Source organism: Scomber scombrus, chromosome 18, assembly GCF_963691925.1.
Source record: "Scomber scombrus chromosome 18, fScoSco1.1, whole genome shotgun sequence".
Lineage (NCBI taxonomy): Eukaryota > Metazoa > Chordata > Actinopteri > Scombriformes > Scombridae > Scomber > Scomber scombrus.
Window position 1 is genome coordinate 9,849,707 of NC_084987.1, and position 18,664 is coordinate 9,868,370.

The 18,664-nt window shown below is 38.7% G+C and overlaps 1 protein-coding gene across 1 annotated transcript; it reads right to left on the bottom strand.

The window, feature by feature from the left end:
• Positions 1 to 15,178: 15,178 nt before the first annotated feature.
• On the bottom strand, positions 15,179 to 18,118 carry uncx (UNC homeobox). Its single transcript, XM_062439253.1, has 3 exons — positions 17,860 to 18,118; positions 17,102 to 17,277; positions 15,179 to 16,207 (listed from the first exon to the last, which is right to left on the bottom strand). Exons 1-3 carry the CDS (start codon positions 18,116 to 18,118, stop codon positions 15,179 to 15,181), a joined length of 1,464 nt encoding a protein of 487 aa, XP_062295237.1.
• Positions 18,119 to 18,664: the final 546 nt, after the last annotated feature.

Sequence of the window (18,664 nt, forward strand, 5' to 3'; positions counted from 1 at the left end):
AATCTGAAGATAGCTTGACACATGACGCTTGAAACATGACGCACAAACTCGTCTGAGAATTTAATCTGATAAATTTGTTAAATGAAATCTCCTCTGAGAAATATTTCCATGAATTACTCAACAGCATAAAAATAATTCCCAGTAAGGTTGCCAACTAACAAAAAACAGTGTTATCGTCTTACATTTGATCAATAAAATGCGTTAGTTTGTGCACTGAGGATGAACAAGAGATCCCAGACTCTTTTAACCTATAATTGACCATTTGTTAAGCCCCCTCCCCCTTTGTTTCTGTTGCTATGTATGTTCTCACATGGCAGTTTAAATTGATGACAACTCACCCATAACTTTCAAAACTTTGGGGTTCTTGATTTCAAACTTCTTCTTTTAAAACTAGCCATTGACTTTAAGTGAAATTACTTCTGTCACTAGGAGATTTTACATAGTTTCAGAGTGACTTTTTAAAATGTGAATCCTAATCCTAATCCGAGTGTACATAAACATGTCATTAAATTAATTCCTTACATTTTTACTCTTGTGTGTTTGGTTTTGAAGAGGGTCAAAAAGAGACAACCAACCAAATTCTTATGTCCAGGCTGCAGTGTTACTGTTTTAGTTGACTTTCACTGTTTGGCTGCAGCAGTGAAAATGCTTTAAAACCCCCTGTGTGCTACCATCTTAATACCAAACAGCAAACAGACACAGTTAACGACTAACTGGTGAACATAATCGAACATTTAACAGCTAAAGTATCAGATATTTCCCTCAGGAGTTGGTAGAGGCCAAAAACATAAAAGTTAAAAGAGTGTGAATATTGGACTCCAAATGAATGATAATGTTGCTCCGTAACTCCTGGATGTATAAATAAGCAATTGTTTTCCCAACAAGTTCGCTGTGTCAACTTAAAAGGTGGTGATATGTCAATGTTGTGTTCACAACTTCTTTCTGCTGACCCTAAAGTGATCCCAAAAAAGAAGAAGTTTCTGCTGCTTTCAAAAGGACATTTTCTCTTGTATCTGTAGTTTTACTTCAGTCTGAATCTATCTTCTACCACTGAATTTTACAGATCATTACTGAAAGCATCTACAGACTCTACACTGTAGTTGGTTTTGGCATCATATCAGCCTGTCTGGAGGAAAATCTCATGTTGTGCCGAAGAGGCAACTGGTGCCTTCCATCAAGGACAAAGTCACCTTCCTCTGGAGGAGAATCGAGTCCTCCGAGATACAGTGTGGCTACTGCTGAAACTAGGTCAGCTCACCTCTTTGCTGGAAGTTATGCTATTATTTCCTTAATGTCGTCTGACTCCCAGTGTGTGACTTTCCTTGTGATTGACTTGTTTGCTGAATTCTCCAGCTACTGCTGACAACGCACCGCCAAACAAAACATTTGTGGCACAGCGAACACCGATTTAGTAGCCACAGGTGCTATTATAGACACATGCTTGCTTTGGTACATGGAAAGTACCATGAGGATCACATTTTTATTCTTGAATAAAGATATAGAGAAGCGATTACTGCACTCATACAATAGGCTCAGGCCCCTATATATTTCATTTCTATTGGTAATGAAGTAAAGCCATACAGGCTATACAGCAAATGAATGACTCTACAACTACAGCTAATATACAGTCACCTGAATAGTAATGTTAAGTGGTTGCTTTGTTCTTGGCCTTCTCTCTTAGATCCACTATAGCAAAGTGTGTATGTGTATACATATTTGCCTTATTTTTTATGTGTGTGTATAATTTATTTTCTGGCTCAACTGAATATATTAGCCCAGATATGGGCTAATAGTGCCAGAAGATGGAACATTACCATGACTTGGTCAAACATCAACATTTGATCATTTGATTTTGACAAATTTGGTCATAAATGTAATTATACAGGTTTAAACATAGTTTTTGGTTTGAATCACCAAAGTAAAGATCTAATGAACACATCATTCTTGTAATATCAACGTCTATCTTAGATTTTTATACATGAACTGGAAACCTATTTCTTAATGTGCTCTGTTACCAAACAGCTCTCTTTTTTAAATATCACATCAGTGTTCAATAAGAACCAAACCAGCAAACAGTAAAAGCTCTTGTGAAGACGTATTTGTTGAAAGGGGGAAGTGAATGTATACTTCTATTTCTCTCAACTGCCTGTATAGCTTATTTAAGCAGCTGTAGGTGTTGCCCTAATTATTTCATCCCTTTTTAATCACTTATTTTAAGAAGAAGAACAAGTACCATATTGATACCCATGGGGAAATTGATCCTCTGCTTCTACTGTGGTTTCACAGGATAGGTCAAATGCAGTGGGCAGCCACAATGCAGCGTACTAACCCTCGCATAAAGGTGTTTGATGGTGGGAGCAAATTGGTGCATCTGTCAGAAACCACACAAACATGGGGTGAAAGTGCAAACTGCACACAGACAGGCTGGGACCAGGGTTCAAACCCAGAACCTCCTTGCTGTGAGGCAACAGTGCTAACCACGGAGCCAACGTGCTGCTGCTGAAAGTCTTGGTTACTCGTCAATAGCAGATAAATAAATGCTATGCCCTAAAATGTTCCCTCCTCAGTTCCTCCTCAAACTGTCAATAACCAGTTGAGAAAGAGGGATCCTCGACCATCCTCAGTGCTGCTGATGGATATGCTCACACCTCCAAGAGGTAAACAGCATTGATTCTGTCCCACTATCACCTCTAATTTGCTTCCAGTCTCTGCACAATAAGCTCCTTTATGACTAATCACACCCATTTACAGGACTGATACAAAGCATTTTTTATTTTCAGAAGAGTGCCTAAAGCTCTCAGACAAACTGTGTCAGTATTGAAATGTTTCTGGGCTGTCACATCTTGCCACTTCCTTGGCCCTAATGTGATCGATCGGACCAGCTACAGAGCCATAACATGCTCTTCTACAGAGCACTTTTATAGTAACATTTAAGGCCCAGATGAACCCTACTTCTCCTGGCCCATTAAATGAAAAACTGGACCTCAAGTGGATCTCTGAGTCTGGTCCATCCCTCAGCTTACAGGCGCGTTAATGACAGAAATTGTACATGTCAGTACTACCAGAGAGCCCAAGGATTAAATAATGTGCATGTAATATTGAGATCTGAGGTCTTGGCCTTGATGTGCTAAGAACATTTGCAATACCACTTTAATGGCAAAAGGAAAGAGCTGAATCTTAGACTCTTGCCTTAGAGGACATGTCAGGCCTTTCATGGGAACCATTTTTTAATTGCAACCAAAAATGTCTATTAGTGAAGTCTCCCTTAGGCAGATATTATATCCATTATAGAGGTCAAACTGTAGAGTTGGAATACATCATTGGAGAGGTTTTATCAATCTATTATTTATTATTATTTTATATATTGTTAAACTGTGAAATTCATCACTTAATTAAAATGAATGTTATGACAAAGGTTAAAGCATTTTAATCCAAATATTTTGCAAATCCTTTATTATTTACATTTTGATAGTTCTGTCTAACCCATTCACAAATACCAACAACTGATACCTATCTGCAGGGTTCCTTGTAAAATGTTAGCATGTTATACCATATGTGCTTACTAATAAATCTGTTAACAGTTTCTCATTGAACTCTTTACACTGCATCATATCCATTATACTTACAGCCACCATATCTGAGGGGCGTTTCATAAAGTGTGGCTCAGAAAAGGTGGCTTGCTGTGAAAAGCCTGGTTTATTACTACTTTATTTATCTAACTTTGAAACACCAACACAAGACATCAAGCACAAATAACATAAATTCACAATGAAGAAATTTGACATGTAAATACAAAAATGTGATGTTTGCAGCCACCGAACAGCACGCATTAAATATATAATATTGAATGTAATATTTATTTTACAAAGCGAACAAAACCACTGCAATAAACAATGTTTGGCAGCATGTTGTAGCTCAGCAGTGAGTTCAGACTCACTGAACTCTGACATGATCATGACTTTGTGGGCTCAAGTCCCAATTGCTTAATGCGAATTTTACATATAATATATATTATATAGATATAATAAGTGCTGAAAATTAACATATATCAATTTTGAAGTATTAAATAGAACCCCAGCAGGGTAATTTTTTTTTATTGCAAGAAATTAAAATAATTTTCGACTTGGTTTTTACAAGTGATATAACAGCCTGTACATGGTGGAAATGCTGTTTAAAGAGCCTCAGAAAGGCTATCGTTTTTTTGTATTTTTAATATGTAGACGGGTGTCTGTCTCTTAAAAAATAAATAAATAAATAAGTCAAATAAAACTACAGACTGAGGAAAATAATCTAGTTTTGATTTTAAGTATATGCAATAGGTGCAGCCCATGTCAAAATTTGATGTCAAATATAAACTGACTTCATGGAGCAGCACTAAAGAGGAACCTCTCAGTCTGACAGACTATAACACTTTTTAAGCCTGAGGTGAAGCTAAACCTTAAAACTAACCTTTCCAGGACCAGGGTAGTCTGCAGGGATATGTTTCCATGGTAACGTAGGTCAAACTTCTTAAACAGAATCTACTGAAAATAAGTCTGATTTACTTCAATAAGTCTAGTTTAACTGAAACGCCTTTATGTTACCTTAAGACTCACATTTAGCATCTATTGTTTATCTAGGCCATTCTCACTCTGTTAAGACTTGTGTTAAAATCCAGACAGACAGTGCTGGTTTTTTACCTTTTACGTGTGAAATTTGTCAATATATTTAACATATAAAACACTGAACAGTAAACCAAATGTAAGTAATTTCCATGAATTCAATTTGAATTCTTACTTGGATCTTGTTATTACACCCATTTATGTGGACTGACTGGAACACATAAGATGGCATTAGCCCCAACAGTGGTAGCAGATGGCCCATGGGGCATGCTTGCCAGATTTAAGACTTATAAAGAACTGACACACACAAATAAATTTGGACAGTGTTGCTTTAACATCTGAGAACACTATTTAACTCATCCCATCTCAGGAAGTTTTCACACTTCACACTTCATTAACCTCTGGGGCACAGATTCCCTGGGAAGTCGAGGAAAGAAAATGCTTGTCTTTTTCATATAAATCTCTACCAAGCGGTAAGCCCCCAATGACAACATTTACATGCACACAGTATTCCAGATAATAGTCGATATTCCGGTTAAGGTGTGATTCAGTAAATGCTGTTTATAAATCTCGATCACAAATATCCGTGTATACATGCATAAACAAAATATAATAAAATATAATAACTTACACTAATCGGAAAAAACAACAGTAAGTGTGATAAGGTTTACTTGTCTCAGTATCCCAGATTAAATTGACATACGCCAGCTACCAAAGTAAGCTTCTTCATACATCCATGACCAGAATACCATAAATCCCAATTAATGTCATGTTGAATCTAAGGCTCAAAAAATGTCTGTTTTCATGAGGAAAACAGATTTACTCAAAACAAACATGTATTGTATGTTTTGACCATTCATTCCAAGGAATTAATAAAACTACCACTCAACACTTTATGCACTTAGAGATACTTTGTAAGCGTCATATTATACTTATCATAAAAATATTTATGTAAGGTTATATTTAGGGATTTTGCAATTTGTTATTTCTCATATGCTTTAAAACCAAAGGAAGTTTAATTACTTCTTATGCGGTGATAATTAAAAGACAAGATCAGAGTTTCAGCCACAAAAGGTTAAGATATTTAATAAAGCTAGATAACCAGATGATATGGGGTTAATTGCTGCGTCTTTTTTTTTTGTGTGATACCGATTGATTATTTGTCAAAATAATAAATAGAAATACTTAAAAATAACTCAAATAAATTGATTTCTAATCGCAATTCCAAGCAAGATTTTTATTGGACAGTGATATTTTGCACATGAAGGCTATATGATATTGTTGAAACCATGATATTAATGACAATATTTATCTTATATTCATTAATATGTATCATGACATGGTAAATGTATGTTAAATCACATGCTGAATAATTACATTGATGAACTACTGTATGTTCCACTGTACTTAACACTTTTATTTATGTTTATTTATTTATTTATTTTATTTTAGTTATGAGGATATCCATGTAGCATGCAATGTTACATACACAGCAACCAGAAAATTGACTTTCTTTCTTTGGATGGGCAAAGAAATATGTTTTGGTCAAACTATTATTTCTAAGGTTAAGAATGAACTTTCACACTCAGATTGTTGTATTGTTTTTGTTCACATTGATTTTGCTTTCAGTTTACCATTAAAGAAAGTTTCAAACCCCCTGATACCAAGAACACCAGCACTTGAGTAGCAAAAACAATCCAACAAAAATCAATGATCCCTACCTACCAGGTCCTGGTGGCTCTGTCTTTGTTGTCCCAGCTCGAGGTGCTTCGTTGCAGACCAATCTAGCCACTAGCTGGGCAGCACAACAATCACAGTCTCTTTTTGTTAAGTTTCCTTGGTTGTGGCTCATCCAAATGTATTTAACTCAATCAGGACCAATTTTAAGCCTGTTTTGTAGAGCTGGTACAGTTTTACATTGATTTTGTTGGCTGTTATATACATACAAGCAAGGAAAACATTTACGTCCAATTTGAATGCACCTTTAAAAGGAATCAGCTTATTAAACTTTTACCAATTGTGTTGATATTACAGCTTTGTTTTCAACTTTTCTACCTGCTTGTAGTCGATATAATGGTGTCTGAGCATCCATCTAATTCAACCTTCTGCTGCCAGTCTTGTGCTGCTCTGAGAAGTCCACGTGGAACTCTGATCTGGGGCTTAATCTTTGTCCCTCCTTCCTTGGATCATATCAGTCTCTTGCCCTGGATGATGCTCTGTAGGCCTTTGGGAGGTGGTTATTGACCAAAAGATACCTTCACTCCCACAGCTTTTAGGCAACAGTTGAGGATATTCTGCAGGGTTCCTCTTCTGAGACACAGGCAACCTGGTAGTGATTCACATTGATCCAGCAAGAAAAATTCAAAGAAATGATAGGCTTATTTAACTGCAGTGTGAAATCCTACTCTGGGACCTCAAGCACTGAGGTGACCAGGTTGCACTAATTTACCCACTGCTACCAGTAGCAACTATCCTGCTTGGACAGATGAATGGCATAGGCAGAAAACCACTTCTCCTTTCTGAACAACCAAGATCCTGCTTGGATATGGTGTATTGTGGGGTTTGACTAGAACTTAAAGAAGTAGGCAATTGAATCTGAAAATATGTGCAGAATATCCTGTGTGAATATATACATCTAAATCAGGAGCAAGCACAAAGGTGGTCTCTTAGGAAATAAACACATGAAGGTTTAAGCATCCATCTGCAGGCAGCAGTTGAAGGAATATAGAATTAGGAACCAATAATACCCAGAAAACAAATGCTTATTTATCACTGTTAACCATAGTTTATTGACCAGGGCTTTGCTTTATGCATATAGTACCATTCAAATGTTTGGACAGACTTTCCAATTCACTTGAATGAGAAAGCTTTGACTGGTACTGCAGGTCTTTACTTTAACCTTGCTCCAAACATGTGTGGCAACATGACCATTGTGCAGTGAAGAGAGCCCTTTAGAGTCTGTTGATAATTACTGAAAGTATTTCTTTCCTCCACTTGTTATAGAGGTGACCAGTGATCATTGAATAAGTAAACTGTCCTATTTGTTTCAACCCAAATGGCTCTTTCAGGAACACAGTGGTGCAGGACAACGGGTCTCTCCAAATGTTGAAGGGGTTCCTCTTTGTCATGAAATGACAGTCTGCCACACTGCATTTCACTTCATGTCACCTACCTCCTTGAACTGCTGTTTTAAGGGCTTAAGCCTCCCTCAGTTGGCAAATCTTAGCCATGGTCATCACATAGAGGTTATGGTCAGTCACTCCTCTATTTGTACCAAACCATTTAGCACCAAGGCTGCTAAATGGACTCTTCTCATTTGTGGTTGCAAGATAGCAGCTCTATATGGTCTGCTGACTACCTCAGTAGATTCAAGGAATACCTGAAAACTCATATCTTCCGTGAACACCTTAACACTTGAGCCCCTTAACCTTAACCTTTGTTGATTGTTGAATGTCTTTCTAGTTGCTTATGGTATCTCTTCTGCACTTGTCTACTTCCTGTTGTTTCTTACTTTATATATTGACATTAGGAAAACTGTAAAGATAAAGAAAAGCCTTTTGTGTGATGCTCTTTCTCATTGCATTGAAACCTGGTCAGCTACTTAAGAGTTTGTCCCACGGCTCTTTCTGAGTCACCGTCCTCTAACGATTGATTGTTTTGCCTCACTTGTAAGTCACTTTGGACAAAAGCATCTGCCAAATGACAATCTAAATTTAAATGTGTTGCCTGGAGTTTTCCGTCAGTGTTACACTTCCTTCCTGGTTTAAGGATTGCTTTCTTATCCATGCTAAACTAAAGCCACTCCTAACTGGCAGCCTTGCTTTGGCTCAGCCACTGGTACATGTAGGGTCTGGTGACTATGTGCTGCCTCGTAACCTAGCAAGTCTTATGATGTGTTGTTTCTGTGATGCTTTGCAAGTCATGGATATTTTCAGACGATCCGCGACCCTGCCTCCTAAAAATTTCATCCAAATGTATCCAACATTGCAACATTAATGCCATTGCAGGAAGTAGTGGTGTGGAGGTCGGAGAGGTGGGTGAATATACAAAATGATTCACTTTTACTTGACTCATCTCAACATTTAACCATGTTGACAATCTCTCCTTTACCTTAACAAGGTGCTTTTCATTTGCCTAAACGTAAACATATCTTGACAGTGCTTTTAGAATATGAACAGATAATGTAAGACAAATAACAGCAACAGTGAAAACTATTAAGTTATTTTCTACATGCTGACAGTGAACACTCTTGAATATATCTGTTAGAATTGTATCTAATATTTCGCTGTTTTTTTCTCTCTCTTAAAACATATTTTAATAATGTTGAACAGTTGCATTTGAACATTAAGAGAACTTCATCCATCCACTGGTGGCAGTCAAAGTATTTCCTACTGTGCATACCTATTCCTCTTATCCCTTTTGACATATCATTACTGATGGAAAGAAAGAAGCCAAACTATGGTGGGTACCACCAAATATTAAAAAAAATGTATGTAGTATTAGGACCAACAGGGCATACTGATGATTTATAATGGATTATACTCAAACGGAATAGGCCATCCAAAGTTAGTTGAAGGCTGCAAATACGTCTACACATTGGCACATAGGCAGAAATCTGCCAATTAGCCCCCAGATCTATGAATCTGGAGCCAAACGGAGACCAAGGATTGCATTGTAAATAGTTTTGACCACGTAGAGGGTGATTATTGGTATGCAAAGAGATGTATGTAGAAAAAACATAATTTTAGATGTATTGCAATGCAACATTTTCTAGTCTGGATCAAGATGAACATTTTATACGTAACTAATAAAACATTACTCACATAACTAATTTGTGAACAGCATTGTGGTTCTGAAATAATGTATCCTTTATTGCAATACCATTTCTGTTCATATCTATCAGTATATCATAGACCTGGTGCAAATGCTATTGTTTTCTCTTAGGAAGACCATATCACACCATTCAAAGGGGGTTATTTTGTATGCTATAAGCTAATACTTATTAAGCTGGACAAAAGTTAGCAGCCTAGTTAGTTAAAGTTAAAAGTTATGGTGGCTTAAATTGTTTCTGTTTCCTCGGCCTATTTGCTGCTGTTGATTTTTGTTTGGCGGCTGGCTGGGTGATTTATGAATAATCCACTCATCAAATCTCATACAGCGGAGTAACTTCATACCATTGAATGTCCAAAATCGTAACTATGCCTTTAAACTACATCCTACACAATGGGAATGCCACTATGCATGACTCACTTCTAGACTCACCATGTGCAAAATTACATTTAAAACTGGGTTTGTTTCCTTGGTTAATGTTTGTATCAATTACACAGATCTGAGAAAAGTAAGAAAAGTGCTGTTGAAATGCAACAATATATCCCATCACAACAAACAACATGGAGCATAATGACTTCATCTTGACCTTTTGGAAGAAAGAAGCTTTCAAGTAGAAATAAACCTTTTTGAGGATACTCAAAGACAATGAAGTGTCAGTTCATTTGCTTTAAAATTAATGTGCAAACATGACTTGTCAGTTGTCTTAAACTATCAAGACATTTATTCTATACATTACCTGCTTTTTCTAATATTTTCTTTGTCGTACTAAGAATTGTTAGGTTGTGTAATCCAAAAAGCACAATACAGGTTCACATTAGATAATGAGGCCAGACAGATAGCAACAGGTGTGACCATTTTGAAAAGACTCCTGTCACCTCTCTACATCATTATCAATGGATGCAATTGCTCTTATTATGAAGAGGAGTCTCATATCTAATCCTTCCCTACAGCTATTCCGAGACAATATGGAGCCAGCATAATGCAGAAATGTGCAATATTTAATGAGAAAGATATTTTTTTTAAAAGGAAGAGGGAAATTGTGTGATATTGTACCAAGTAATGCAGAACGTGACCGCACCGTTCCCTCCTTCCTCTTGTGTAACTTCACAGTAAAAAGATCATTTTAACTGTTTGATTGGTCGCTGAGAGATGTATTACTTTATATTTTTTAGGTGTGTTGTTGTGGCAGTCGCTGTAAAACATTTACATTAAAATTTCTGTTTTGCACTCTATGCCAGTCCCTGTATTGTGTGGGATAAGCAAAACATTGTGTTAAACAAGAAAAATGGTGTGATTAACTACTAATAGCGAGTATCTGCCTCTCAAGCAAGTTTGTATGTTTGCACTCCCTGTAATTCTACAGTATGTGATGTTCAAAGTGAATATATTTTTTATTTTTTACCTACAGTAAATGCACTGTCAGCCTTTATGTTTTGAATGTTAAATGGCCCTTTGTTTGCTATATAAAGTGATATTTATTCCTATTACAGTTTTGTGGAAGGTAATCTAGATGCATTATTTATCAGAAAGCTGATACTGTCATGACAGTCGGCATTGTATGTCACTGTAGCATTAACTCTGGTACAAAGACTTCAGCTTTAAGCAGAACATCCTGTCATAAAGAAGAATCATGCTTTTTTTATAATAAAAAAAATAAAATTCATTGTCTAGCCTACTCTGTAATTTTCAAGAATATCTATTTCAATTTCATTGTTTTCATAAGTCTTGGAAACATATATTTAGTTAGTACACAAAGATCAGGCTTTACTTCAAAATAAATATGTAAAAACACTATTGCAGTTATGATGTTTGATGGCAGCAGTAATGACATTTAGAGTGTGGTTTTATTCACCTTTACAAGTCAAATATAGCTTTAATATTGTGAATTTAGCTATAGTGTGACCTGAACAGAAGAATTTCTTTTTAGGACAAAAAGTCTAAGTGCAGGTGGTTAAATGGGTCTCAGGGTCATTATAAGCTTGTGTAACCCTTGCACATTTTATTTTATCTGAAAAAACGCATCAATTTGAGTTGTGCTGTTTCCGCAGTAACATCTCCAAAAACCCAATGTGCGAATGATCAAGTATTATGAACAAAATTTTGATTATGGGGGGGGGGGGGGGTTCGCGAAATATTCCGAGATAATTAAAATTATTTTAAGGATCGTCCAGAAATCAATGCAGATGGTAATTTCAGGCTTATCCCAGGTATGCACAGGAAAGATAAGAATGATTAAATCCACCGGCGCATTAATGAGTATGAGATGTAAAATAATCCTAAAAGGCATGGCAGAGTTGCTGCAGGAGAAGCCAAATGTCAAGTGCCATTTTATTTTATGGAGGATCCTTTTTAAAAGGGACACGGTTCTTTCTTATCCAAACTGAGCCTTCAGAGCCTAAGATCTCATCCAGCAACACAAAGCGCACAAGAGGAGCCTGTACAGACAGGCGGATTTGTGGCGAGAACACAGGTTGTCCATTTGAGTTGATTTGAGCATGAAACTTATAAAAATCCTTCCCTGTCACAGTTATTTGAAAATTCATTAATTTATAGGCTAACGTGAGAGCTGGGTGTGGGTCGAGCAATAGTGCAGTAGCTTTCATTGAAACTCTGCATGATAATTAAAGAGGGAATCTTCAATTTTGTGTTGTGCAAAGTGCTACATAAAGTTAGAAAATGTAAAATTCAAAACGGAAAAATATACAATCCCTGCAAATCAAAACAGTTTATGGCACAAATCTGTATTTATTTTAGTCAGCCGGCGTAGTTAAAGTAGATCAATTTGTGTCAAATCTGGCTTAATTTGCTTGGGTATGATGTGGGAAAATAAACCGACAGGGTTTCTGTGATGGAAGCTGGTATAAAAACATTTGGTTAGTCATTTGGCTTGGAAATGAGGGGCTTATTTCTGAAGACGCTGATTTAGGCTACAGCTCGAATGTTACAAATGAGACTCTTAATATCATGGCCATAATTAATTGTGCAAATTTGTTTCTATTAAATAAAACTAACACATACTGAGAAAACTGTATTAGCCTTAATTAAGCTTGATATCCTAATTTAGGGAATGTGTGGTTGAAAACAAGCCGTTTTGGTAGATTTTTTTCTCTGTCTTTCTCCGATAGTGAAAAGCCTACCAGCTTTCTGCCTTTGGGCTGCTTTTCCTCCTTTGAGAGTTGGAAATGAGAAATGGAAATGGAAATACCAGGAGGTGCTAAATTAGCTGCCTGATCTGCACTTATTGCCGCATACAGGCCCCTATTACTTTGCCAATCTGTGCCTCTCTTTTAGCATTCCAGGCATGGAGAAGCTTCGAGATAGCAGATTTATCAAATGGGAAAATGAATGCATGATGATCAGTTAAATTGAAAATCAGCGTCTGCATGACAGCCCGACCTGACACCTCCGTAATTAGAAAGAAAAATGATGGCGTCCGATGCATAATAGAGCAAAAACAATTTACACTCTCCCATAATGATCCGGCGTTCAAATTGAAAATTTCTCCGGGTATAAATTGAATTCATAAAGTATGATTCATGGACGACACATCTCCTGGAGGCTGCCTGGGCATATCGATTGATGGTTTGTCTTGAATCATGCAGCGTGCAGCTCTCAGGCAAGAAAAGCTTAACTACTTAAGCAAATCGCTAATTTCACCTTAAGGCCACCAATGTGCAGCCAGCGATACTCCTATTCAGTGTGCTAATGAATTATAGATGAACTGGGCATACGTCCCAAATAGCCTAAGAGTAGTAAGGAAAAATACACACCGATCTTTGGGGTTACTCCAAATTGTCCCCGGTTTATCCTACAATTTATAAAATAAGCATTGCATCTCTATATTTATAAACAATTGACAACCTATGAGTTTAGCCATTTGTTTGGTCATCAATCGTGTCAGAATAACCTTAATTTAATAATGGAAACATTTAGGCTGTTGTAGCCTCATAATAAAATGCATGATAACATTGCAAAACTACACATTTCAATATGATCATGGGAGATTAAAAAAAAGGTCACTGCAACCTTACTGGTGAATGGAATATTATGGAAGAGTTGTAATGATATCATGGGGGATAAACATGAATTGATAAATAGGAAAAGCACCAGAAAGTAGTACAAGAAGAGGATCTATAATCTCAGCACTATAAGCACCATGCAGACACCTCTAACCCACAGCTCATGCAGGCCCTAATCTTCTGCATGTTCACTCTGTGTGCCATGTTGGCTGCGTCTGCCCCTGCCCCCACCAACCTAATAAGACATTGCTTCCTAGAGCAAACAGCTGCATGGGTTGAAATTTATGTAAATATTTTGAAAGGGACACTGGCTCAGAAATTCATTTGCGCCGGCTCAGACGTAAAGCTCGCCCCTCTGATTATTTTCAATTTATTTGCAAATCAAGACCCAAAGAGAACACTAAAGGGCTTGTGGATTTTTTTTCTTCTTAAAAAAATAGCGGTATGATCAGCTTTACACACACATATAGCTGGATTGTTTTTTTCTGTTTTGTCTTATTATCTTATGTTATTACACGCCCCACAGCCTCGACATTTCTTCCTTGGGTCGCCTTGATATTGTGGTCAACACTGCTAATATAGCAAAAGGGAGCAGATGTCCTAGATCCTGCATGGCTTCCCCGGGGACCACCAACCCTATTAGAACAAATGTGTTCTGCTATTGTAAATAGGCACGTTTGCCTCTGCCCGTCCTATTACAGCCGACGCATGATCAATAGGCTGATAACACAGAAACATCAATGTAAAGCGACAGAACAATGAGGGATATCATCGAACATCTATCTTAATATAGCCCTGCTACAAGGGGCCCTGACAAAGTGGAGAAAGAGAGAGAAGAAGAAGAAGGAGGAGGGAAGAAAAAAAAAAAAGCTCATGAAAATGCCTCCCCACGAATCCCCATCTCCTATCCAATATGCACAAACACACACACTCCCAGCTGCCGGGGCTATTATTTTCCTATTTCAATTTGACACCCAGGCCTTTTCATGCTAATTCTATTATTCTTGGAAGTTTATGTGATTTCATATCACTAGAAATTGGTAATGTATTATAACCCCCTTTGAGCTAAAATAAACTGAATCCCCCTGCAGTAGCCACCGGGAAAATAATTACTTTCATATCAAAACTCTGCAGGAGTCGAGCGGGTCCTTTTCGCCTCAGGCTCGTAACCTCATTTCAGTGGGGGCTTATAGATGAATAAATTTGTTAAGGCAATATACAAAGTACAACATGAGATTTCTTAAGAAAGCCCTTCGTACTGTACTGTAGTCCTGCACTGTATGTGCTGCTATTTAAGGTCTCACACGGTTTGAGGTGCTTGTATACAATAGATTTATTTAAGAAAAACCTTACATATATAAATAGTATAATACCTTTTTACAGCTCTTGAGGATTTGTGTTGGTCTTGTGTTTTTGTTTTTTTGACAAGTTATCACACATTAAAAGGATATCTAGAGACTCCTGACACACACACACACACACACACACCCACACACACACACTCACCCACGCTCGCAAAGATAGAAGTATAGAGGGAGAGAGAGAAAGAGAGAGAGAGCACACCATTGTCAAACTATCAGCAGAGTGGGGAAAACCTAGAGATTAGATGCAAAGATGTAGTTTCTGGTTAAGCTTTGGCCTAATGAAAGGTGTCGTTTAGAGGCTATATCAGTATGTTTCTGATTGTTTTTCGGTTTGTTTGTTAGTTAGTTTTTACCCCCGGAGGATTTATTCCATGTCGATATCTTCTTTACAGTCTGTCTTTGTGTCTGCTGGACTGTCACTGTGGACACACTCGGGCTTGTCCTTGTTCTCTAAATGCTCTTTTCTGTCTCCATCGACAGGCTTAAGGACTTGTGGACCGTGTTCGTGGGCGAAAGTCGAATCGCTGCAAATAACAGAAGTCTGAGTACTTTTGCCACTGCTAAAGGCGACCCTGGACGGGCTGGTGTGCGGTGAACTGGTCTTTTCCTTGGATCCCACCTGTCCCTTTGGCACGGCGTCTGCGCAGTCCGGCGAGCTGCTCCTACATCCAGAAGAGCCCGCAGACACACACAGGACACCGGGCTGGTTGTCAGCACCGCTGTCAGAGTTTGTTGCTGTCGTTGTTGTTGCCTTCAGAGCAGTTTGAGGAACAATGAATCCAAGCGGCTGCGTGATGGGATAGAGCAGGAAGTGTCCTTTCCCTATCAAAGGCCGAGAGGAGGGTAAGGCCGCGGGGTTGCGTCTCGGTCTGGAGTCCGAAAGGAGGCTCTCGACGCTAAAAGGGTTGAGTTTCTGCAGGCTGGAGGCTCTGTTGTTGTTGGAGCACATCAGGCTGGACCGGTGGCTGGCGTCGGGCGAGTCCAGCTCGGATCCGCCAGCATCCCGATCCAAGTGTCTTTGGTTCTGATTTTGGGTGTGGAGAGGGAGAGAGTGAGGTGTTTGGTCGCAACTCGATTGGCTCCCCCCCACATGGTCGTAAGGCGGGCCAGTGTTGTGGTCACTGTCGGTCACATGCGACATCCCGCTGTCGCTGTCGGATCCCGGGGTATGAAATAAATCCCCAGCTGCGAGTCTGTTCTGGGACTTGAGCAGCCGGCGCTCCTGCTTTCGCTTCTTCTTATCCAGCCGGTCCAGCTCTCTCCGGGCGATCTCCTCCGGGTCCATGGGCTCCCCGCTGCAGGTGGTGGGGTGGGCGTTGTGGGCAGGTCGACCCGGACCTTTCTTTGTGTTCTCCTTTTTCCTCCATTTGGCTCTGCGATTCTGAAACCATACCTGCAGAGAAGGAGAGGGAGAGAGAAAAAAGCAGTGAAAGGTGTGTAATGTGCACTGTCACTGCAGGGGGAAAATTAATTAGACCTAAAGTTATCAACGTCTTAACAATATGGTAATTAAACAAATAGTGAGGTTACATCTTGCTCTTGCTGTTTTTCTACGCAGGCCTTTAATTAGGCCCATGATTACAAGTCAATCTGTGAAAAGAAAAGACTACAAAAAAGTTGCCTAACAAAAGAGGTTTTTGTTTTACGCAGTAATTGAAGTAAAGGTCAGGTTTACAGGTCTTAATAAGCTAATTAACTTTTTACTTTTTTATTTAACAAATCTCTACAATTAGACTTCAATTATTAAGTATCACTAATGACTAACACATCTTCCACTAAAAGGTATTAACAAAAAATATCATAATAGCAATAAAATTATCCAAGCAATCGAGATGGTGGACACGAATATTTGAGTCTTTGTTTATCCAACATTCTCAAAATATTTGGCAAAATTAAAGTCACGATTTATGACAAAATTAATTGTTGAAAATAAATCAAAGATAAAATATCAGCTGGTATTAAAGGCATCAGTTTTTAAACAAAGGTGTAATTAAAATTGATTTATTGGACTAACATAGGCCATGAAAGGTCAGACACTACACATCCACACACTGTCTAGCCTATGTTTAATTTTTTTTTTTAAATATATATTAGTAAATATACATTATGACCCCATAATGCCCTGGTGCTCCTTAAGGGTTTTTTCAGCTTTTTTGCAGTTTGGAGCATAAAAGTTGAAACACTAAGTCTTTGTTACAAATAAATAATACATAAAATGATAAAGACGTATATACAAGTATGAAATTACAACAGGGAAAAAAATGAGAGGAACAGAATAAGTGTTTACCTGAACCCTTGATTCTATCAAGTCCAACCGGAGAGCCAGTGCCTCCCTCATGAAGACGTCGGGATAGTGGCTCTCGTTAAAAGCCTTTTCTAATTCCTCCAGCTGCCAACCAGTGAAATTTGTGCGAGTTCTTCGTCTCTTGCAACCAGGACTATCTTTGTCTGGGTCCCCCGAGTCTGACAGCAGAATGAGAACAAATGTAAACAAAGGGTCAATGATTGTTATTTTTCTTTCTTTCTCTTTTTAAAAAAAAAATCACCACATTTTAACATCATTTTAACAAGATGGGTTTCATGCATCTAGGGGTAATAATTTTGCCAACTTTAGAGCTGAAGAAGGTGAATGCATTTGACATTTTACAGTCATGCACACATACAGCCTGCAGCTCCGTTCAAATCAGAAGAAAGCTTCACATGTTAACACGAGCATTTCCTCTCTCTAGTATTTACTGACTGACAGGAACATTGTTTTTGCTTGGGTGCATCTGCAGCTTTCCGATGATGGAAATGAAGAGGGAGGCGAAGAATACTCCTCTGCCTGCCTGCCTGCCTGCCTGCCTGCCTGCCTGCCTGCGTTTGTGTGTGTGCATGTGTGTGTATGTGTGTTTGGAGGGAGAAGAGAGAGGTTTGTCTCACCCTTTAAACACGAAAGAGGATAACTTGTATCGCAACATCCTGCCTTTGTTTCTTTATGTTTTTTGTGCCTGTGCAATGAGCCAACCTTGAGGAGAGGTTATTGTGCAGCATAATGTGGCTTACCTGTCAGTTTGTACTGCTGATTATCTCCATTCATCCCGCAGCCCGAAGACAAGAGGGGGTTGGAATTACCCACTGAAGCCGCGCAGGAACCATTTAGTAATCCGTCTATTGAGAAAGGAACCGCGGACGCAGATTGAAGTTGATGCCCGGCTAATTCGTAAACGTGATGGTGGCCCAGATGGTACGGGAAGCCCACCATCCCGCCGAGAGAGCCTCCGAACTGGGCGTGAGGTGGATCCAGTATCCTGCTGTCCATCATCCCGCAGGCAAAAGGAAACGACGTCTGGAGGCCGGTGATGGGAATTTAAAAAGCATGCAGTGAGTGTGGCCAACGAGTAGGGGACATGATGTGAAGGGAGGGCTGAGCTGTACTTTATCCACATGAACCTCCCAATAATTAGCCCAGGCTCTGGGAATATGAGACCCAATGAGAAGCGGTAATGGGCTCTGACGTCAGAGACGCGCTCTGCAAACGCTCCCCGTATCGATTGCTAATTAAAGCTGACATCCACCTCAATAAACAATATCAGAGCTGTCACAACAAGACAGGAGTGCTTTGATAAGAACTACATCGCAACTACACGGGGGACCCACCGAGAGGAAGGGCTCACTGAATCCCGGGAAGAAAAGGCTACAGGCGGATAGGTTAGGCCAGAGGCTCCCGGACTTTTTGTTCACTGCAAATAGACGCGATTAGACCACATTACACCTCCAAATTGATCATATTTCATAAAGGTTAGGGTTTATTTCTCAGGTTTTTATTAGTGTTATTTATTGCATTTGCAGATAGGATTTGGCACGGGCA